Below are 21,895 nucleotides of genomic sequence, written 5' to 3'. Positions count from 1 at the left end.
GGGTGAGTGTCTGAGCATGGGGGCTCCGCCACCCTAGGTTTCTCTGAACTGTGGCACACCTATTATGTGCCACCCATTTGCCACAGAGGGTTGCAGCCCTAGGGATCTTTTTTCCCCTTTGGAGGAAGACTGGGTCGATTGGAGTCAGCTTGGGAGACAAGAAGGGAAGTTGGAGTGGGACAGAGGGAGCGCCCTGCTGTGGTATCTTCAGCCTTGACCTTGCATACTGGAAGTCCCCCGGCAAGTCTTAACTGAGCCGGGGGAGGGCCTTAATGGCCTCACCAGGAACAATGAGCTGACCAAGGCCGGGCCCGCAGTGGGGGTCAACCTCATGAATAAACTTGGCGTGGCGGACAGGAAACTTTTCACGCCCCCCCTCCTCCCCTCCCCTCCACGCCTTTGCCTCTACTCACTGTGGAAGGATCCTCAAGACATCCCCCCTCCCAAGAAATCGGGTTAGAGAAGGAGGAATACATCGATTGCCTACCGGTTCCAAAAGAGCCTGGGTGGTAAGAAGAGCACAGTCCATCTAGCCCCTGATTCCTGGCTCGCACAGTGGCAGAGCGCAACTGGGCTCTGGGAGGAGGAAGGGAGTGAAGGTTTGCACTGCTGGAGGAGCTGGCGGCTGGGCCGGGATCAAGGAGCGGAGTGTGATGGCGGCGGCCAATTTGGAAGAATGACACAGCAAGGAGGGAAGTCCTTGAATGGTCTTCCATTTCCAGTCAGGCATGTGCCTGAGGACAGAAAGAGTAGCCCCTTCCTCTGGGATATGTGGGTTGAGATCTTATGTCTGGCTGGAGAAGCCTGCCCCCCACCCCACTTTTCCACATCACTGTGATATGCCCCTCCTCCGTCCTAAGCGTGCTATGTAGCGATGTTTTGGAAAGATCACAGCAAAGCCTGGATGGCATCCAAGGGGACAGGCGGGTCTTCCCAATCCTGCTCCACCACTGCCCTTTCATCTGCCATTTACCTCCAACCGGCTAAGTATTCTTATAATGTGCTAATCTGCATATCCCACTTTTCTTTTCAAAAAGCAGGTTTTCTATTCCTTTCTGAGCAAATATATGTTTTTTCTCGTTATAGCTTTGCAGCAGAAAAAGCTAAAGACTTTTGTTTAACTTAACCAGGGAAATTCAGAGAACCTGTCAAACAGACTGACTATAATGCAATGATGATACATTTATTATGGATTTTTAAAAAATGAAAAGGCCTCCGCTTGTGCTGGGGGGAATGGCTGCTGCGGCAGCTGAGGAACTGGGGCAAGGAAAACACAGGGAAACTTGCCATGTGGAAGCTGTGTTGTCACTAGGCTGTATCAGCAGTTGCTGCAGCAACAGAGGAATCCACACATGCCTGTTCTCATGTGGAAAACACTTTCCACTGCAACCCAAAGATCACTGAACAAAATGGTAAGTACTTCTGAGTAGGCCTGCTTAGAGGTTGGATCCCTTAAAGGTAAAGGTATCCCCTGTGCAAGCACCGGGTCATGTCTGACCCTTGGGGTGACGCCCTCCAGCGTTTTCATGGCAGACTCAATACGGGGTGGTTTGCCAGTGCCTTCCCAAGTCATTACCGTTTACCCCCCAGCAAGCTGGGTACTCATTTTACCGACCTCGGAAGGATGGAAGGCTGAGTCAACCTTGAGCCAGCTGCTGGGATTGAACTCCCAGCCTCATGGGCAGAGTTTCAGACAGCATGTCTGCTGCCTTACCACTCTGCGCCACAAGAGGCTCTTTTTGGATCCCTTACTTGTACTTTAAAAAAAAATGCAGGAAAAGTCCAAGTCAGGAAAAGACACCATGGTTTCATATCTGGAGAACAGAGTTTGCTGTCCAGTTTAGTCAATGACCAAATGAATACTGGAAAACAAAGAGGCCCAATAATCTTTTCTCCGCTACTCCCAGGGGCATCCAAGGATGCGTATTTCTGTGAGAAAAAAACATCAGCCTACAATAGCAACTTCTTGAGCGTGTGGTGTGAGCTTTGTTTGTAGCAGAATGGTTCATTGAGCAGGGGGTTGGACTAGGTGGCCTGGATGGCCTCTTCCAACTCTATGATTCTATGGGTGTCTGAGACCAAAAGCAGAGGTCAGCTCTATCTCCACCCACTCAAACTGGGGTGGAGCCTCAGTAGGGTTCTGCAAGGAAAGCAGAACAGGGAAGACGACCATAATGCCAAGAGGAACAAACCATGATGGGCTAAAAAAATCAAAAGAAGAGCCTCCAGCTCATCAATGACAGGAATCCCACTTAGAGACTCATGAACTACGGGCAGATGATGGAGTGGCTTACTAATGAAATTCAGTTCAAAGCCTCCCTCTTCCATTTCTCGATGTACAGGCAAAGTCTCAGAGCTCAGTTTCTGTTTCTTCTGAGCCCAGATAAACCATCTCCTCAGGGTATCTTGCAGTTAGATGGCTGCGCTTGTAAACTGCTTATGGCAAAAGTGATTCTACAGATATAGGCTGATATGACTGGCACATTAGCTTCTTATCCAACCAGTACTAAATTACAAGGAGCTAGAACTACAGGGCAGGGCAAAGACAGAAATGAACAAACTAGCTCCCCTCTCCCAGTGCAGTTTGGCAGCCTCAAGTAAGTCCTTACCTGTGCTTGCTGTCCCATGGAACATGCAGTGAGCAACTCTCTACCTGGCCCACTGCGCATGCGGAAAGCACCTTGCCGGTCCAGCGAATGTGGCCGCGCATTGCGCAGGCGAGTCCGTTCATGCCATGATTTTAGTTCTTCTGTCACCGCTGACTTGGACAATACCCGAGCGCCTGTGGAAGAGCAAGGGAGGCTGTCCTTCAGGGAAGGGGTACGCACCACCCTGCTTTGGGAAACTATTGGCCTATGGAATCTCAACGGCACCGCTTCGTCCTTGTAGGCAAAGTGGGCAGAGCTGGCAGAGAGAAAGGCCGGCCGGCCATAGCAGGGCTCCCTCCCAGCAGGCAGGAGACACTCAGATGCATACTCCATGGCAGGGAAGTAGCCTGGTGGTGACAGCAGCTTCTGTGGGCACTGAGAGTGGTATTCTGCTTCGTGTCCCTTGCAGACCTGGCTCTGGAATCGCTGCAAAGGCTCCTCTGCGGGGGGTGGGGGTAGAGGCTTCAGGAAAGAGATGTCAGGGCTGCTGCTGCCAGCTGACGTTGTATAGGAGATGCTGGAAACGTCTGAATTGCTGTCTTCTGAAGTGCAGTGATAGGGGGGCTTGATGGCTGGGTTGGGTTTGGGCGCTGAGAAACAGTAATCGGGAACGGTGACGGTGTAGTAGGTCGGACGCCGCCTTGGCAGTGCGCTTCTTCCACGGGATTCCAAACCTTCCCGGGACGAACATATCCTGCGGGCCAGAGGGATCAAGTTAAACTCCGCATGCCAAGAGAGCCTGGTTCTCTCACAGAACAGAATTAAGGCACTGTTAAAAAAACCCGGTAAGGTAAACTGAGCCAAGCTGGAATACCATGCATGATTTTCAGAGTTTCCAAATCAATTTCTCTCTGAACTAACAATAACTTCTCCAGTAAAACCAGTAACTTCCTATCCAGTTTGACACCCAAATCAAAAGAGAAGCAATTAAATGAAGCGGGGGGGGGGGAGGGGGGAGGAACTTTCCTTTTTTGTTTTTAATTAAAACTTTTCCTTCTGAAAACATGTCATGGGTCTTGAATCTGTGTACATTGCGCAGATTATCACAGTTGCAATAGTAATTGAGTGATGAATACCCCCATTTACTTCATGGCTGTACTGTACCTTATGGCCTGGGATTGCCCTCTCCTTCCTAGGAACTCTGGTGTAGGTGGGGCACTAGAACCAGCCTGTCTCCTGACTTCTATCTTCCTCGCAGAAACAAAGTGGGACAAAGGTGGCTCAACTATCCTCTGAGCCGTGGAGCTGGGTGCTGGCTGGGGCATTAGGCCTGGGCTGTTAGGAAATACAAGGCAGCAACAAGTGAGAAGATACCAAAACCAAATAATGCTAGAAACCAAATAAGAGGGGGCCTTGGTTAGAAGGTGCTGAATTACCTTCCTATCAGCCACAAAAGGCAAAAAGAGTACAGGGAAAGAATGCTAGACTCAGGTGTGCCCACAAAGACAGCCACTGTCATTCAGTTAACTGGACCACCAGTGAAAAGGCATTTTTCACACATGATGCTGAAGTTGTTTCTCCATTTATGCCTTTTCTAATGTAGCTGTGCAGCCTGTATTGGTGGGATGTACATGCAGTTTGAAAAGACTTCCAAACCACGGCCATAAGTCCCAGAGAGATGGAAGTCCCTTTTTGGATCTTCCATTGATGTACTCCAACTTAGTGAAAAAGCCTCTCAAAGAATCACTGAGTTCAAAGGAACCAAACAGTCATCTAGTTTGATCTCTAGCTCCTTTATTTTCCTTTACAACTGCATTATTCCATATTAATTAATCTAGGTTCATTTAACTGCTTAATAACTTCATTTGCTCATTAAATCAAATTAATTCCCCCTACAGACACAACACAAGCCCTGCTGAATCAGACCAGTAGCCAACCTAGTCCAGCTTCCTTTCTCGCACAGTGGCCAACCCTTTACAAGGAAAGACCAAAACAGGGCACCGAGACAAGACTTCAGGAACAAGAGTGCTGCCAAGAACAGGAACCCACAAAGCAAGTTTTCATTTCTTTAGCTCAGCAACAATAAATTCTTTGGTTAAATACTGAAACCCAGCATACACTTTACCTCAATTTTTACAAAATCCTTGTAAAGAAGACTGATATTGTTATCCTCTTATTACAGACCTAGGGGAGACAAAACCTCATTCTTGAGATGACGTTTGTGCCAATGACTTTCAGCCAGCAAACAGTTTGAAGACAACTGGCACACTACACTAGCCTTGATACTGCTGGCACACAGGTTATGTGATCCTTCCTTCCAGCCTCAGACAGACATATTTTAAGAAGAGGAGCTGGACAAAAAGAGGGAGCTAAAGTAGCAAACTGGTTTGACCTTGGTATGTTGCTAGGCTCAGAAGGTTTCTTGGTCTTCTCGTAAGGTTTGTCCAGACTGGTCTCTTTCCAGGGGCTGTTCTGGATGGGTGCACATTCCAGTTCTGTAGGCTGGTAGTGGATTTGTCCTTCTGGCAAGCTAGCAGGAGAAGGCTGAGCTGAAGAACCATGAAAAGGCTGAAGATGAGCTGAGGAGGTAAGCTTGGATGGAGGATGAGAGTTCAGCTCCTGAGGGCCTTAACAAAAGAAACCATTACAAGCTGAAAACACTGGCACTGGGAAGGTACTGCCTATTACAACTGTTTTAACCTGAGGGTTCCCTTTGCTATTCACTTGCCATACCTGAGCTCTCTAAAACATCTCAATAGGTGAGTTCCTCTAGTCTAAGGAGCCTTCCTCCAGCCAAAGTGGTTTTTCTCTTCCATGGAAGAAAGAACGAGCACACGGTGGGAAAAGGCTCCTTAGGATGCTGAACTGCAGCAGGTTTTCATGGGTAAAGGAAAGACAGGCAGATATGTCAGCCACTCTCAGTCTTACATTCAAACCTTCTTCATGGGTCTTTTGGTAATGCAAAGAAATCCACTAATCCTGCCCCCAAACTTGGTTATGTACAGGAACTGACCTAAACACAAACTTTTAAAAATTCCATATGCCTGTGTGAGAAAAAGCACATATGTATCCATGCAGTATTATTTAGGTGGATTTATAGACTGCCTACAAGATACTACCAGTCGATGTACCAGCCATTGTTCCTTCTAAAAAACCTTGAAATAGGAAGGCTCACAGTGGATCTCAGCCCTTGTAAGACTGCAAGTAGATTTTGGCAAGGCCATTCCACCTTTGGCTTGCTGTTTCCTATCTAAAACAAGCAAGTCTTTTTCTCACAGCACCATGAGAATATGCTTCCAGCTTAATCAGACACACTGAGCTGCTCTACAGGGTAGGCAAGCTAAACTGCCCTCATTTGGAACTATGAAACTAAGCTCGGGATTTTATAGCCAGGGAATCTTCCCTTGTTCCATAAGGTTACAAAGGCTGTTCTCAGAAGTGCTGTTGGCCTGCAGGGGAAGGAGAGTCTTCCATAGCATTTTATTAAAATGCAAATGTGTCATGAAGAAGGCTAAAGTCTCAGGAGGATCTCCAGCATGACTAAGAAAACCCCCCAGTAGGAAAAGCTGAAGTCCACTGCCCAAAGGTTATCTCCAAATCTGTGGGAAGGCATAGCAATAAGGTAAAAACAATTGAAAGCCTAGTTAACTAGTTTACCTTCTTCTGCTAGGACGACATCTGACAGGGAACTCTCATCGGAGGCACTAAACCCTGGGGAAGACAACACCTTCACTTAGCATCCAGATAGTCAAGCCATAATTAGAACCCTGAGATGCACTGTCTGCAGGAGAGCTATAGCTCTCTATACATCCCTAATTCCATACCTGGCCTCTCAAAGAATTTCATGTAGTAAATGCTAGGGAAACTTTGGTATTTTGGTAAAATATAAGAGCTGCATATAAGGCTGAACAAGATGGATGAGTGGTATGATATAGGGTTAGACATTCATAAATCTAAGTGTATCATCCAAGAAAAGATGATTTTCCGGCTTGATAGTTCCAAGAGACTCTGACAATATTGTCCAAGGATTTAACTTAAAGATCTGATTCCAGAGGCAACTAATGAATAATAATCTGACTAAATACATTTAGGGCAGCTTCTTCCCACACCAAAATACTGAAATAGTACTTAAAATGTTTTTAAAATTACTCTTCCTGTGTAACACAAATAAAATAAACTGGCCATAATTCACTACAAAGTTAAGCAACAACTTAACCAAATTCATTTTAGCTTAAATGTGCTTAATTCTGTGCTGGGTTGCAGCTGCTGGTCGCTGAGTTGATTTTACTGCCCACCCAGGGCAATAGGCATGCTTGTGGAGGTTTAGGGGCAGGGATTCCCTGATGAGCCCATTCAGCAGACCTCTTGAACAACTTACACAGATCTGTTCATTATTAAGGTAAAGGTGGAAAAGGTTAGGCTGCACACTAAGGGTGCACCTCCAACGAATACAGAGAGCTACTCATTAACTCAGGGAGCTGAGTTCTTAACACTGGCACTTTCTAAATGGAATAGACCTGATCGAGATGCATGCCACTATTCTCGGAGTAAAGGGGAGAAGCTGATAACAAGGAAACAATTTCAGCTGGAAAAAAGATCCGAAGTTGCCTGCTTCCTAAGGGTTAATGTTACGCTACAGGGTTTTGCGTCATCCAGTGCAGGTCTCCACATGCGTCATCCTCCAGTCGGCTCTCCCTGTTCCTTCTTAAGCTCTCTTTGGCAACTGCTTACAGAAAATTGCAGTTTGTAGATTATGAGGACACGAGAAAGCTGTACATGGTCAACTTCCTGCCTTGAATTGGGATGATCGCCAAATAAACTAAGCCTGTCAGAAGTTCATCTGACCTGCTTATGACTTCAAGAGATTAGCCAACCTCTGCCCCATTTTCTGACAATTATTAATAGTTTTAAAATCCTCTTCCTTATAAATACTCATTCAGTTTAAGGCCTTTTTTTTTTTTTTGCCAACTCATACCCATAGAGAACAAGCTCACCATCCTCCCCTGTATACATTGTCATTAGGACATCTGCCTCCAATGCAAAACGAACCCAGCTGCCCAACCTGCTTCTTAGGGTCATGCATTCTGAACCTCCTCTGAGGTATTTCAGTGTCCTTCAGGTTAGGGATCTGACCCAACAGGACCAGATCCCTGAGTGGACCCAGCTCACCTTCTAAGACTGGAGCACTGGCCCTTAGCGCTGTCAAATGCCGGGCTGCCAGGCGGTATTCATTGAGGGCTTGCTCCAAGTCCTTCAGCTTTTTTTCTTCTTTCAACACTGCACTTTTTCGGCGCTTCCGGACTTGCTTGGTGAGATTCTCTTCCCGGGAGAGACATCGTGCAGCCTCAGCAATCTGCAGCTGCAGAGCCAGATCTCTTTCCAGTGTACTCACTGGATCCTGGGGGAAAGTCAAATATTGGTTCCCAATCAGGCAGTTTTAGAATGAGCCCGCAATGAGACCAGTGTGACTCAGCATCTTAAGAGATCATTTGGCGATTCAAAGAGACAGAATCCAAGGCCAACCGCGCTTCTTCTTACCCTCAACACTATCCCATTAAATCAGAGATCTCTTTCACAGTTCTCTTGGCAGGCCAAATTAGATTGTAAGTGGTTATTATTATCACAGTATGTACACTCGTGAGTTCAACTGAGGGCTCGCAGGGAGCCACGTCGCAACTGCACTGCAAGTTTAATGGAATGTCGGGTGAGGCAGCTTTTCTGAATCATGTACAACAGCCTTATTGTGATGGTTGGGTGAGGAAAAGATTTGCCATGGTTGTTGCTGTGTTTGCATGCAGGCTAGATGCTTTAGTGCTGAAACAGGCAACAGAAGAAAGAACAAAGAGGATCCCATAATTGGGGAACAATAAAAATGAAGTCTACCCTGTTGCTAAAAACTGGGGAGAGAGCACATATGTGCTTTTCCCATTGTTTGCTGTTGCAGCGGAGAACGGTGTCAGCCTCCAGACGTTAAGTACAAATAGAAAAATAAAATAGTGCTGGCACAGGAGGAGGGAAGTTTGTTTTGCTCCTCACCAGTGATATCACAAGGTTTTTAGTGATTGGTTTTTAGAATGTAAATGTTATTAATAAAATATATATTTATGCATTTTTAATATGATGTAAACTGCCTTGAGCCCTGTGGGAGAGAGGTGCTTTAGAAATCTAATCATCATCATGTCCAGTACCTACAGCTTTTTAGACCTGCACGAAAAGCATGAACCCCCCCCCCTTGTGCCTAAAAATACACACTCCAACACAGATTAGATCCCCTTCCTTGACAAATGTAGTCTTCCATCTCTGTTCATGGTCACGACTGAAGAACTATCTATGGGTTCTCCACTCTTTCAAAGCATATTGATAATGGGAATTTTAATCCAGTCAGTCATTTCTTAGTCCTGAGACAAAGATGGCAATGATTCCATATTTAACTAGACCTCTGTTAAAAGGCTGTTTACTTTTTCTGATGTGCCAGAAGATGCTGGTGACCTGGGCTCACTTCCCAGCTATATGCAAAGTCCAGGGAGAGGCTATCCAGAGATGAAGTGAAAGTGTCCTCTGCTTCCCCATACAATGGCTTCCTAGTGGCTGGGAACGGCGAAGGGCCTCTCTCTCTCTCTCTCTCTCTCAAAGGGCTACGGAAACAGCTTTCCAAGATTAGAATCGTGTGAAAGAGAGAGAAGCCGTGGTCAGCAAAAGAACAGTTCCGCTCAGCACCCGCGCCCTGTACCACCCACCATGGGCACAGACAGAAAGAATAAGCCGCCCTGCACCACACCTAGGCCACCTCCCACTAGGATAATTATTCAAACACATCACAGCACTGCAAGAGAGAGAGAGAGAGAGAGACAGACAGACAGACAGAGACAGAGAACTTGCACAATCCAAGAGGCAATGAAGACCACACCTGTGAGGGAACTGAAGTCTTTCCATCATTGCTTGCTCAGGGCCTGAAGCATCAACAGGCATTTTCCACAGAGCTTAAAACCTGAGCCATCTCCATCAACTCCCCCAAGCCTTCTGGGTGCTGACAACTGCTGATCTTCCATGGGAATACAGTTTACTCACCTTCAGGATCTGTCTTTTCTATTTGTTTGTTTCTATTTGGATTAGTTAAAACTGGTTATAAAAAGGGGCTGGGCTAAATGTTTTAAAATCCTCTAGAACAGGGGTAGTCAAACTGCGGCCCTCCAGATGTCCATGGACTACAAGTCCTATGAGCCCCTGCCAGCAAACACTGCCAGGGGCTCATGGGAATTGTAGTCCATGAAAATCTGGAGGGCCGTAGTTTGGCTACCCCTGCTTTAGAAAGATGGACTGCCTGCTTTAAAAAGCTACAGATCCTTCGACTAACTTTGAAACCTACCAGTGGAAAATTACAAAGGTGTATAGACTCCCCAACTAGGGAGCATGATGCATCCCCACCCACACTACTTGGCATGCAGAGATCTTTTACAGCATAACTCATTACGTCCCATGCCTTTATGGATCCAGCTAGAAAGACTCTTGCTTTTAGTTTCAGAAGACACCAACCTGTTTCCTGTTATGACATCCTCATGAGTATTAATTTGATTTAGGAATTGAAAGAGCCAGAAGGCAAGTGTTTTTACTTGTGTGGCAGTGTGATTTTGCCCTTATAGTGCCAACCTTGATTTCCAACATAGCACTGGTCCAGCATGAAGAACAAGACCGCTCCCTCCCATTTGTTTCTGCAGCAAAAGTTGCCTTTACATCTGCTAACTACCACCCCAAGCAGAACCTACTCAAGCAGCTGTGTAGAGCAAGACATCAAATGGGCCCTGCAGAATTCCCCTCCCAGTAGACCCCAGTTGGACTCCAAGATGTAGCTGTGATACCATATTGGCATCCAAGTTAAAATGGGTGGGGGGAAGACAATGACATTGCCAGCCCACATCAGTGCCTCAAGGTCTTTGTGCAGGCTACCAACTGCAAGGTGCAAAATGGGTTTTCACAGCAGGCAAGGAGTTACAGCCAAACTCTTAGGGAGTGCCAGTGTGCAGCCTTATCCACAGCATTCATCGCTAATATTATACAGACCCCCAAATTCAGCTGCATACACTCATCATGCTCAGCCTCACTATGCCTTGATTACTGCAGACTACAACAGTAATGATGCAGCATGGCTCTGGATGGAACGTCTATGCCAGTGGTTCTCAACCTGGGGGTCGAACAACCTTCTCACAGGGGTCGCAGCAGGGAGAGCAGCTTGGCTGGGGAGGGGGGCGCCGCCACTGTTGCCGCAAAATTGGCATGGTGGGAAAAGAGGCAGAACTGAACTGAGAAACCCCAGGAAAAAATACATTCATCAACAATGGATCTTCACGCCATTGGTCAGAACTGCTTCCTGAGCTGTAATATGTTACATGGCGGCTGATTCCTTGTGCCTGTCCAGTGTTTGCAGAAAGTAGGAGGAGCCAGATGAGGCTTTTTCATAGCAGGGCTTCTGAATGGTCACTTGATATCTGACTTGCTTTACAGATTAAAAGGCATCCTGTTAAGCAGAGCATCTGTCTGACATGTTACTGTTAGAGTTATGCATACCCTCATTCCCTGACGTTTTGTAGTTGTCTGCTATGACAGACAATTTGTGGTTGCGCGTGCCCACCACCCTGTGGCAGAATTCCAAAGGTGCCCACAGGCTCCAGAAGGCTGGGGACTCCTGCTTTAAACCCAAGGGGCACTTCTGACTCACAGGAAGATTCCTTACCACTCCTCTTGAGAGGATAGCCTTCTCGTCCAGTTTGAAAGCAGCCCCAATTCGACGACGGACCTTCGGGGGCTTTTCTCCTGCTTTCAGAGGATACTCTGAGGGAAGCATTCCTGTCAGCTCCTAAGGAAAAAGGAAAAGCAGGATTCCATTTCCAATGGTAACATGGATCTGTGAGCAAACTCTTTTATTCAGCAGGGTTTCTCAGACTATTTTTTATTTGTATGTATATACACAAGAGCCTCTTGTGGCGCAGAGTGGTAAGGCAGCTGTCTGAAAGCTTTGCCCATGAGGCTGGGAGTTCAATCCCAGCAGCCGGCTCAAGGTTGACTCAGCCTTCCATCCTTCCGAGGTCGGTAAAATGAGTACCCAGCTTGCTGGGGGGTAAACGGTAATGACTGGGGAAGGCACTGGCAAACCACCCCGTATGGAGTCTGCCATGAAAACGCTAGAGGGTGTCACCCCAAGGGTCAGACATGACTCGGTGCTTGCACAGGGGATACCTTTACCTTACCTTTATATACAGTTTTCCATATTGCTCCAAAATAAGCCTTCAAGAGGATACCCATCAGTAAAACTTCTCCAGTGATGAGACTGGTACTGAATGGCCTGAGATATCCTGTCAATGTTATGACATTGTGCTACATGAAACACAAAATGCCAAGGGCCACGGTCCCTCCAGCCTTATGTCCATTGCCTCTTGCAAAGTGGTGACCAGACAAGTGAAGAGGGGGGCTCCGACTGGCCCAGAGGAGGAATTCTGTCGTACTATTTTACTGAGTGGAACAGCCTCTCTACAATAGCTATGAAAACAATTATAGCTCTGATATTCAGGGTTGGATAAGCAACATGCTTATTTGGGCATATATTCCACAATGTCCCAGAGGCTGAGGCAGGGCAGTTGTGTTGGATAGTTATTTTAATCTGGTCCGTCCAATTAAGTTATTCTTCATTCTCTCAAAACTAATAGTGGCAGGTTTGATGAAGGAGATTTGGGCCAGAGGGGCTAGAACTTTTTCTTTGAGATAAGAAGGTAATTGAAAGAGTTTCCACATTCAGATCTAACACTGCCATGTTTCAGGTAAGGTAAAAGTCCGCCCCCCCCCCCCTCTGATTCACAAGGGATCTTAGGGGGAAGGAGTCTTTGTAGCATGGTGTCAGGAGGATTCAACTGAGCTGCCTGGATTGTTTTACTGAACTATTTTTGTTGAAAGATGCCAGCACAGCCAGACACAAATCAAATATTGCAGATACCACCTCCCCAAAAATGACTTTGCCCCCAATTATTTTTCACTATGTCCACCACTCTGTTATACTGATTCCAAGCCTAGGAACCATCTTGAATTTTATGGGAAGTCCCTCCCATTTCCTTCAGCTAACATGGCCCCCTTCTGGACTTTCCTCACTCCAGCCCTCAAAGCTTCATTTCTTTTCTTGAAGAGTCTTTCTCTCTCCCCTCTATCCAGCAGGCATATGAGCTCTGTGACGTTCTTAGGCCTTACCGCCTCACGCAAACACAGCCTTTTCAGTTCCTGTACACAAGCTTCCAGCCGCTCCTCCAGCATTCTCTGCTGCTTCCTCATAGCTTGGGTCAGGTCCTTCATTGGAGACACGGGGCTGTCCGGTCCTGTAGGAGGCAAGAGAGGCAGCAAATGACTTGTCAGTCAGTTGCTTTGGACAGGAAGTAACAATGCATGGGGAGTCAGACAGGGCTGGAGCCAGCTGCAGGTGCTGCAAACGTGTATCTTAAAGACCAATGTCATTAACAGTTATTGGCAGGGAAAATGACGTGGAACTTCAAAGGAGAGGCTGACCTGACAGTTCATGAGGTGCACTGTGGAATGCACACAGCACCAGGGGACTTTTTAAGCTCCCATTTCGTAGCCTGCAAGCAGCTAAAGGTCACCATAGATCAGATAAAGTGGAGACTTCATTGTAATATTCCTAGTTGTTAGGTTTATTAGAGAACTAAAGCAAACAGTTCTTCTGTTTGCTCTGCTCTTCTTTCCACGGGCTGGGCAGGACAAAAGGAGAGATGGCTTTGATCTTCATTAGGTATAAGCCAGGGCCATTTCGCACAAGTTCAAAGTAGCAGAAGGCTTGCAAATGGTAAACGCTACTATTTGCTGTTCTGCATGACGTCGCACACAATCTGCAACAGTCCTGCTACACTAGCACTAAAATCGCTTCGTTGTAGCGATTTTGGGTGAATCCAGAAAAGCGGATTCACCCTCAGAAAATCGCTACACCCCTGCCAGCAACCTGCAACACTAGCGAAAAGGCCTGTGTGTTCTCAATGTAGCGGCTGCAACAAAGTCCCTCCCCCTGGCTCTCTCCTCCGAACTTCCGGCGAAGCGATCGCCATTTTTTTCCCCCTCGGAGCGAGCAGGGAAAGCAGCGAACCAGCGAGGCTTCATTCACCCAGCGAGGCTTTTCCGGCTACAGTCCCTCCACAGAAGTACTTTAAAGTCCCCAAGCACAACACAGCCCCCTGTTTGCAAGTTCCTTTTATTTTCTGCCGAAAATCGCACCCGTGCGGGGGGGGGGATTTTTTTTTCACTCGGGGGAGCATGGTAACGATGAATTGCCAACTCACACACCAGCTAGATGGGTCTCTCCATTGCAACGAATCAACACATATTCATTGCAACGTGTGTGTGTGTGTGTGTGTGTGTGTGTGTTTTTAAACCTGTGCTTAAAGGGAAAGGGGCTTTTCGGGAGCATGATAACAACCGCCCATTGGCTGTTCGTTTGATTGACGGCCAGTGCTGGGAACAAGCACAGAAAAAATTGCTTCTTTTCTAGCTATTCCTGCGGGACTGGAAACCTGTGGGGAATGAATGAAACGCTACTGGATTCCACTAAAAATGCAGGTATGCGGAATGCCGAGATTCCACTATTTAAAATAGCGTTTCCGCTTTGTGGAACCAATTGGCAACATTAGTCCTTGTGCGGAAAGGCCCCCAGAATTTCCCAAAGACTGTTGCTCTCACTTAAAGAGCATTAGAAGGGTATTCTTCCAGGAATTACGCACTCAGCCAATGCCAGGCTTACTAAGGGCCAAACTAGTTGCAACAGAGTCCTTGTGGACGTCACACAGATGCTGCCACCATTTGAAAGTGATTTTAAAATGCCACATGTTGTTTTCTCCTGTCTGTTAAGTGCTGAAACCGCTGGGGGGGGATGTTTTGGCACGGTAAGTCACAGGAGGAAGAGTGCCTCAGCCTGCTGTGCTGTGAGCCAATCAAGATTAGGCCGCCATGAGTTTGGACTTAATTGACTAGGTTACTCAAAATGGCAGCCATGGCCTTATTAAGTAGTCTTGCAGCATTTTGATATTTAACCCCAGATTTGCAGAAACCTAAACGTAAACCTGGGTGGCACTCCTTACAGAATGCTTGATCTGCATATATCTTGGGGAGGGGATGACTATTAGATATATGACTGTCAACATGAGAGTTGTTTCTGTGTAGGTGTTTCCCAAGATAGTTAAATAGGCATATGGGATGGCTGAAGAATCAAGAGTATAAAGTGGATGCTGAATGCTGAGTTCCCATTTGGATTTTGTTTTTCTCAGTTTTGCCTTGTGACAATATCCTTTAGTTTATGTGTAAAAGTTCAAATTAGGGTTGCATGCTCTGGCGTGCTTCGTCTGCTTCAGCAAGCACTGCAGCCCAAGGCAGCCAGCACCTCGGCATGGAGGGGCGGTGCCAGCTAGAGCTCTGCTGCCACCCCTCCCCTCCATGCCACTGGCCGCCTTGGGCTGCGGTGTTCACCGAAGCGTGCCAGAGAGCACAACCCTGCAGTGCTCGCCAAAGCGCACCAGAGCACACAAATACAGTCGATACCAGTTTTTCCTTTGAATGGTCCTCAGTCATATCAAATCACTCTTAGGTTGCTCTTTGCAGCCTTCTGCTGATGCTTTGATCCAGAAGATAGACCAAGAAGCATGTTGTACCTTGGAATGCAGGCACAAGGGGATCCAGGCCTTGTGCAGACTTCAGCAGTGCAATCAACAACTGCACCAACCCTGATCATCCCTATCCATCGCGTGCTTTAAGTTTCTATCAACTGAGGGTCCCATATTGTGCTTGTGAATGGACGCAAATCTAGAGAACAAAGCAGCCTCTGAGAAAGGGTCAATGCAGCCTGACCTTACCCGAGGTCCACATGCTCAGATGGTTTAAAACTATTAAGGGATTTTTTAGATGTGACCTTTTCCTACACAGAAAGAATCTCATTGTAGGTACAAGCACATCTATTTGAAGTGCAAAACAATTGTTTGCCGTAAGTCTACTGTTCAACACTTTGAATATTTTTTTAAATTAGAAAAAGATTCTGTAAAAGTTTATAGATAACTAAGTAAGTACAAGGATCAGGCAGCAGTCATGAAGGAAGAATGTCACATATGAAACTGTCCTTGGCCTGTAGTCAAATATTCTCCCCAGAAGTCACCTTCTCATGGAAATAAGGGCCTAATTCCTCATTCCACGATCCTATCAATATTTCAGGACTATCTAATAGTTACCTTAGGAGTTCTCAATTGTATTGCAAGATGAGGAATAAGATATCTATACAAAATCTTTGTGTTTGTTTGGAAAGACCACATTATATCACACAGGCAATGGGAGTTTTGTGTCTCCCACATGCACACCAACTCTTTTCCTTACGCAACCAAAGCCCACAGGGAAAAGTAGCTGCAGCCTCCCCCCCCCCATACACATACATACCACCACCACTGTTTTTGGATCCTCAAATCACCCCGAGGAGCCAGTGTTGACTCCACTGTGAAATTTCTGATATGATAAATATTTATTGCCTATGGCCAAAGCAGAATTTGGACAATAAAATACAGAAGTACAACTGTATTTCTTCAGTTAATACATGAGAACAGTAAAACTAAAATGTGTCACAATAAGATTAAAAAAATAATGTATCAAGATGGGAACTCTTGTGAAAGTACTTTAGATTGGATCTTTCTGGCAGACAGAACAAAAATGTGAAATGTATGTCTACCCACATAAGTGACATGATTTTTACAAGATCATCAATAGTGGCTCAGTTAGGTATTTTGTGGATAGAAAGAGGGGCCGGGGGGGGGGGGGAACTGCCATGCAACTTGGGGCACAACATTCCCATTACATGTGCGATATAAGTTATCGTGTTGTCCCCCGATATAATATAAATACTTACAATGTGTAGATGTCCCCTAAACATTCCTGCCACTTTTCAGTGCCACTGCCATCTGATTTTACATGCCTGTGCAGAATCACATTCCTACAGCGGGATCCTGAATGCCCCCCTACATTTACAGTTTGGAATGCATTGTAGTAAACATGGAAGGAAGTGTTACTGAAGCAAAGCCGATGTGTAGGCTGTCATCACTAATGAGGCAGCTCCCTCCCCCCGGCTATGCTTTTATATGAATGCCCACAATTCTCCAGCAGCTGCAATGACAGCTACCAGCCTAGCCTGCTGACCTTGGTCTGGGGCAACTCACAGGCAGCAGAAGGCAGACCCCAACAGAACAATTGGTCTTGCTTAAACTTATTGACATAAGCCCAAATCCAGGAGACTATGCAGATGATACTTTACCACAGGCAGGAATTCCCCTATGAGTCACTCACCTGATTGCATTATGATTCCACTGTCTGTGTCACTGGTCTCATCCTTACTCTTCATGGCCAGTTCTAATGGTGGAGGGATGATGAAGTAGGATCCCACCTGGGAAATGTAGAGTCTCCTGTGTATACAAATAAGGGAAAGACTGAGATGTGCTTTTTTAGACCACATGGTGAATTGGTTGGAGTGTGAGACAGGATGCTGGACTAGATGGACCACTGGTCTGATTCAACAGTGCTGTTCTTAAGTAGGTAGTGGTGTTAGGGGATCAAGGCTACAGGAAAGTGGAAATAGTTGACTAAACCTTTCTTTTTGTGCTATAACCCAGTGCTCAGCTGCTATACCAGATTCTGACTTTTTCTCCTTCCACACCTAATAGCAGCTCAGGAAGGAGCTGATTTCTGTCAGAAAAACAGACGAGGGGGAGGGTTATTCCTCCTGCATTTTAGCATTGATCTATTCCCCTCTCTGTGCAAGGATGTTTCTTAACCCAATAATGGATCAGCCACATACTGTGTAGTTCATCCCAAGTCTCCAAGCCACTAACCTCCATTAACTTTTACATGTAAAGCAGAATGCAAATTTCTGGTTTGAGAAAGGTGGAGATGGCAGCCTTTGCATGTCTTGCTACTGCCATATAGGCTTTAGAGACAATATGCCTGATCAGTTCACCTAGTGCTGCTCCTTTCTTCCAGCTGAACTAAAAGGAGGTCCTGCAGAGTATGCCCTTAACACTAGTAGGATAGGCCAAGCAAACAGGTATTTGGTCCAGGCAGTGCTATAAAGCAACACATCTATGAAAAGGTGCCTTTCCACCCCAACCTCCAGTGTTCTCAATGAAATGCCCTCTTATTTACAGTTGTTTAAGATCCTGTAGCAGATGCCAGGGTGTGTCACCCAGACTCAGGGACATCACGCAATAAGGACAATTCTTGACACTTCCCCTGCAGCAGGGGGCGGTGTCAAATCTTCTGCTGCTTGTGTTTACATAGTGCTCCCCCCCACCTTCACCTGGGTGAGTCAAGCTGAGTTTCTGTCTGGAGCTTATCCTGGGACTACCAGTCTCCAGGAAAACAAAGGGCAGAAGGAGCCGGATGCACAAGGTTCACTGCACTGGTGCAGAGAAAAAATGTGTTCTGTGACCCAGACTGATGTCATCTACAGCTGGCTACACTACTGCTCACTCCAGACAAGAACAGGAGGGCCTGTGGGCACGAGCTTGTCCCCCTGCCTGCATGATGGGAAGCCCACAAAAAACACAGAAGTATACTTGCAATAGCAGGGTGGACTTTCTCCCTGCTGTTGATACTGCTGCCTGTATCAGGAATATGACTTGAAAGCTGGAATGCTAGTGCCTAAACTGAGAGCTGTGTGGACTTTACATGGAGAGTTTTTTAGCCGAGAATACTAATATCGCTGATTTAATCAAACTCCATAAGCTTCTCATTGCTACGGTGCCTGGGAGACTTGAGGATACAGTTAGTTTCCTACAGAGTATTCAGTTTACTCGTCAGAGGTGCTGTTAAGGTTACGAATGGAATTTTATCTGTTTTATGTACTACTGTCAATTGGTTTTCTGTTGTATAATGCCAATAAAGGCCAATTTTAAAAAAAGAGCCGTGTGGATGAGGTACTGTCTCCCTGTTACCAAAGCTACAGGAAAATGGCAGGTCATTCCAGAAGAACACCCCATCATTCTCTAGGGTTGGAAAGTCACGTGATGTTCAAGAGCCAATCCTGTGCCCCTGACAAAAATGAAGACATTTGGACCTACTGAGTCCTTATTCAGGGCAGCTCATTGCTGAGAACAGTTACCAAGTTTTCTTTCTGCAGGCCAGACTTTACACAGAGGAGGAGGAGGAGGGGGGGAGGGGGAGGAGGAGAAGGAGAAAGAGAAGAAGAAGAAGAAGAAGAGTTGGTTCTTATATGCTGCTTTTCTCTACCCAAAGGAGGCTCAAAGCGGCTTACAGTCGCCTTCCCTTTCCTCTCCCCACAACCCTGTGAGGTGGGTGTGGCTGAGAGAGCCCTGATATCACTGCTCGGTCAGAACAGCTTGGTGAGCCCAGGGTCACCCAGCTGGCTGCATGTGGGGGAGTGCAGAATCGAACCCGGCGTGCCGGATTAGAAGTCCACACTCGTAACCACTATACCAAACTGTACATGTGTCTTTTTATGGGCCAGTATATGAAAGAGTATAGAGGAAACATATCAGAATGTACACAAACTAAGTGCATATGTTTATGTGGACAGTTACTGAGAAGAGCGGTCAGGATTCATGCAGCTTCTTTCCTAAAGTGTGCAAGAAGCAGCTACAATTTCTTCTGCTCTCAGAGCATACATCTTATCCTAACCCAGCAGCTTCCGTTCAAGAACTCCTTAATGTCCTGTAGTTCTCATAGATGGTCAGTCCAAACAACTACTCATTATTGTGACAAATTCAAATTTTGATAGAATTCCAGTGGCACCTTAAAGACGAACATTTATTTCAGCATAAGCCTTAGTCCCCCCTTCAAGGATCGCTGCCTTGTTGTGGCAAGGGGGCTTGCGTAGCTCAGTGAAGCTATGAGCTATGCCGTGCAGGGCCACCCAAGACGGACAGGTCATAGCTGAGAGCTCTGACAAAAGGTGATCCACTGGAGAAGGCAATGGCAAACCACTCCAGTATCTTTGCCATGAAAACTCTATGGACAGTTCCAATAGGCATAACGATATGACGCCGGAAGATGAGCCCCTCAGGTCGGAAGGTGTCCAATATGCTACTGGGGATGAGCAGACGGCTAGTACGAGTAGCGCCAGAATGAATGAAGCGGCTGGGCCAAAGCCGAAAGGACGCTCAGTTGTGGAAGTAACTGGTGGCGAAAAGACAGTCCGATGCTGTAAAGATTTTTATTCCATAGGAACCTGGAACGTCAGATCCATGAATCAAGGCAAGCTGGACGTGGTTAAACAAGAAATGAGAAGACTGAACATCGACATTTTAGGAATCAGTGAACTAAAATGGACAGGAATGGGTGAATTTAATTCAGATGACCATCAGGTATACTACTGTGGACAAGAATCTCGCAGAAGAAATGGAGTAGCCTTCATAATCAATAAGAGAGTAGGAAAAGCAGTCTTGGGATACAATCCCCAAAATGACAGAATGATCTCAGTTCGAATCCAAGGCAAACCATTCAACATCACAGTGATCCAGGTCTATGCCCCAACCACTGCTGCTGAAGAGGATGAAGTTGATCAGTTCTATGAAGCACTACAACACCTTATAGAAGCAATGCCAAAAAATGATGTGCTTATCATCATGGGGGATTGGAATGCTAAAGTAGGAAGCCAAAAGATAACTGGGATAACAGGCAAGTTTGGCCTTGGAGTACAAAATGAAGCAGGGCACAGGCTGGTAGAATTTTGTCAAGAGAATACAATGGTCATAGCAAACACTCTTTTCCAACAACCCAAGAGACGACTCTACACATGGACATCACCAGACGGTCAACACAGAAATCAGATTGACTATGTACTCTGCAGCCAAAGATGGAAAAGTTCTATACAGGCAATAAAAACAAGACCAGGAGCTGATTGTGGTTCAGATCATGAGCTTCTTGTTGCAAAATTTAGGCTTAAATTGAAGAAAGTAGGGAAAAGCACTAGGCCACTCAGGTACGAACTAAATCATATCCCCGACGAATATACAGTAGAGGTGACAAATAGATTTAAGGAATTAGATCTGATAGACAGAGTGCCTGAAGAACTATGGACGGAGGTTCGCGACATTGTACAAGAGGTAGCAACTAAAACCATCCCAAAGAAAAAGAAATGCAAGAAATCAAAGTGGCTGTCTGAGGAAGCTTTACAAATAGCTAAGGAGAGAAGGGAAGTGAAAGGCAAGGGAGAAAGAGAAAGATACACCCAATTGAATGCAGAATTCCAGAGAAAAGCTAGAAGAGATAAGAATGCCTTCTTAAATGAACAGTGCAAACAAATAGAAGAAAACAATAGAATGGGGAGGACCAGAGATCTTTTCAAGAAAATTGGAGATATGAAGAGAACGTTTCATGCAAAGATGGGTATGATAAGGGACCAAAATGGTAGGGACCTCACAGAAGCAGAAGAGATTAAGCAAAGGTGGCAAAATTATACAGAAGAACTATACAAGAGCGAGCTTAACACCCCTGATGACCACAGTGGGGTAGTTACTGACCTGGAGCCAGACATCCTGGAATGTGAAGTCAAATGGGCCTTAGGAAGTCTGAGCAACAATAAAGCTAGTGGTGGTGACAGCATTCCAGTTGAACTATTCAAAATCTTAAAGGACGATGCAGTAAAAGTGCTACACTCAATATGCCAGCAAATTTGGAAAACTCAGCAATGGCCACAGGATTGGAAAAGGTCAGTTTACATTCCAATCCCAAAGAAGGGCAATGCCAAAGAATGTTCAAACTACCGCACCATTGCACTCATTTCTCATGCTAGCAAAGTTATGCTCAAAATCCTACAAGCTAGGCTCCAGCAATATGTGGACCGAGAACTTCCAGAAGTACAGGCAGGATTTCGAAGAGGCAGAGGAACTAGAGATCAAATTGCCAACATACGCTGGATCATGGAAAAAGCTAGGGAGTTCCAGAAGAACATCTACTTCTGCTTCATTGACTATGCTAAAGCCTTTGATTGTGTGGAGCACAACAAATTGTGGCAAGTTCTTAAAGAGATGGGAATACCAGAGCATCTTATTTGTCTCTTGAGAAATTTATATGCAGGTCAAGAAGCAACAGTGAGAACTGAACATGGAATCACGGATTGGTTAAAAATTGAGAAAGGAGTTCGGCAAGGCTGTATACTGTCGCCTTGCCTATTTAACTTGTATGCGGAGCACATCATGAGAAAGGCGGGATTAGAGGAGTCACAAATTGGGATCAAGATTGCAGGTAGAAATATCAACAACCTCAGATATGCAGATGATACC

General features: G+C 46.0%; 2 protein-coding genes across 5 annotated transcripts in view; both read right to left on the bottom strand.

Annotated features, from left to right (window-relative positions):
• Positions 1 to 21,895, bottom strand: part of RPL10A (ribosomal protein L10a) — a 486,091-nt gene that overhangs the window by 204,181 nt on the left and 260,015 nt on the right. The window lies entirely within an intron of this gene.
• Positions 1 to 21,895, bottom strand: part of INAVA (innate immunity activator) — a 49,518-nt gene that overhangs the window by 3,700 nt on the left and 23,923 nt on the right. For 3 of the 4 annotated variants that reach the window (XM_077334251.1, XM_077334250.1, XM_077334248.1), the window contains 8 exons: positions 16,944 to 17,059; positions 12,819 to 12,943; positions 11,317 to 11,439; positions 7,758 to 7,986; positions 6,246 to 6,299; positions 4,981 to 5,215; positions 3,753 to 3,923; positions 2,610 to 3,342 (listed from right to left, as the gene is read on the bottom strand). In XM_077334251.1, the coding sequence (XP_077190366.1) occupies positions 2,610 to 3,342; positions 3,753 to 3,923; positions 4,981 to 5,215; positions 6,246 to 6,299; positions 7,758 to 7,986; positions 11,317 to 11,439; positions 12,819 to 12,943; positions 16,944 to 16,998 (1,725 nt within the window). In that variant the 5' untranslated portion in view covers positions 16,999 to 17,059. The remainder of the gene's footprint in view (positions 1 to 2,609; positions 3,343 to 3,752; positions 3,924 to 4,980; positions 5,216 to 6,245; positions 6,300 to 7,757; positions 7,987 to 11,316; positions 11,440 to 12,818; positions 12,944 to 16,943; positions 17,060 to 21,895) is intronic. The other variant, XM_077334249.1, reaches the window with a different exon arrangement.

Source organism: Paroedura picta, chromosome 4, assembly GCF_049243985.1.
Source record: "Paroedura picta isolate Pp20150507F chromosome 4, Ppicta_v3.0, whole genome shotgun sequence".
Classification (NCBI taxonomy): domain Eukaryota; kingdom Metazoa; phylum Chordata; class Lepidosauria; order Squamata; family Gekkonidae; genus Paroedura; species Paroedura picta.
The sequence above is the reverse complement of the archived record's forward strand: the minus strand, read 5'-3'. Positions and strand labels throughout refer to the sequence as shown.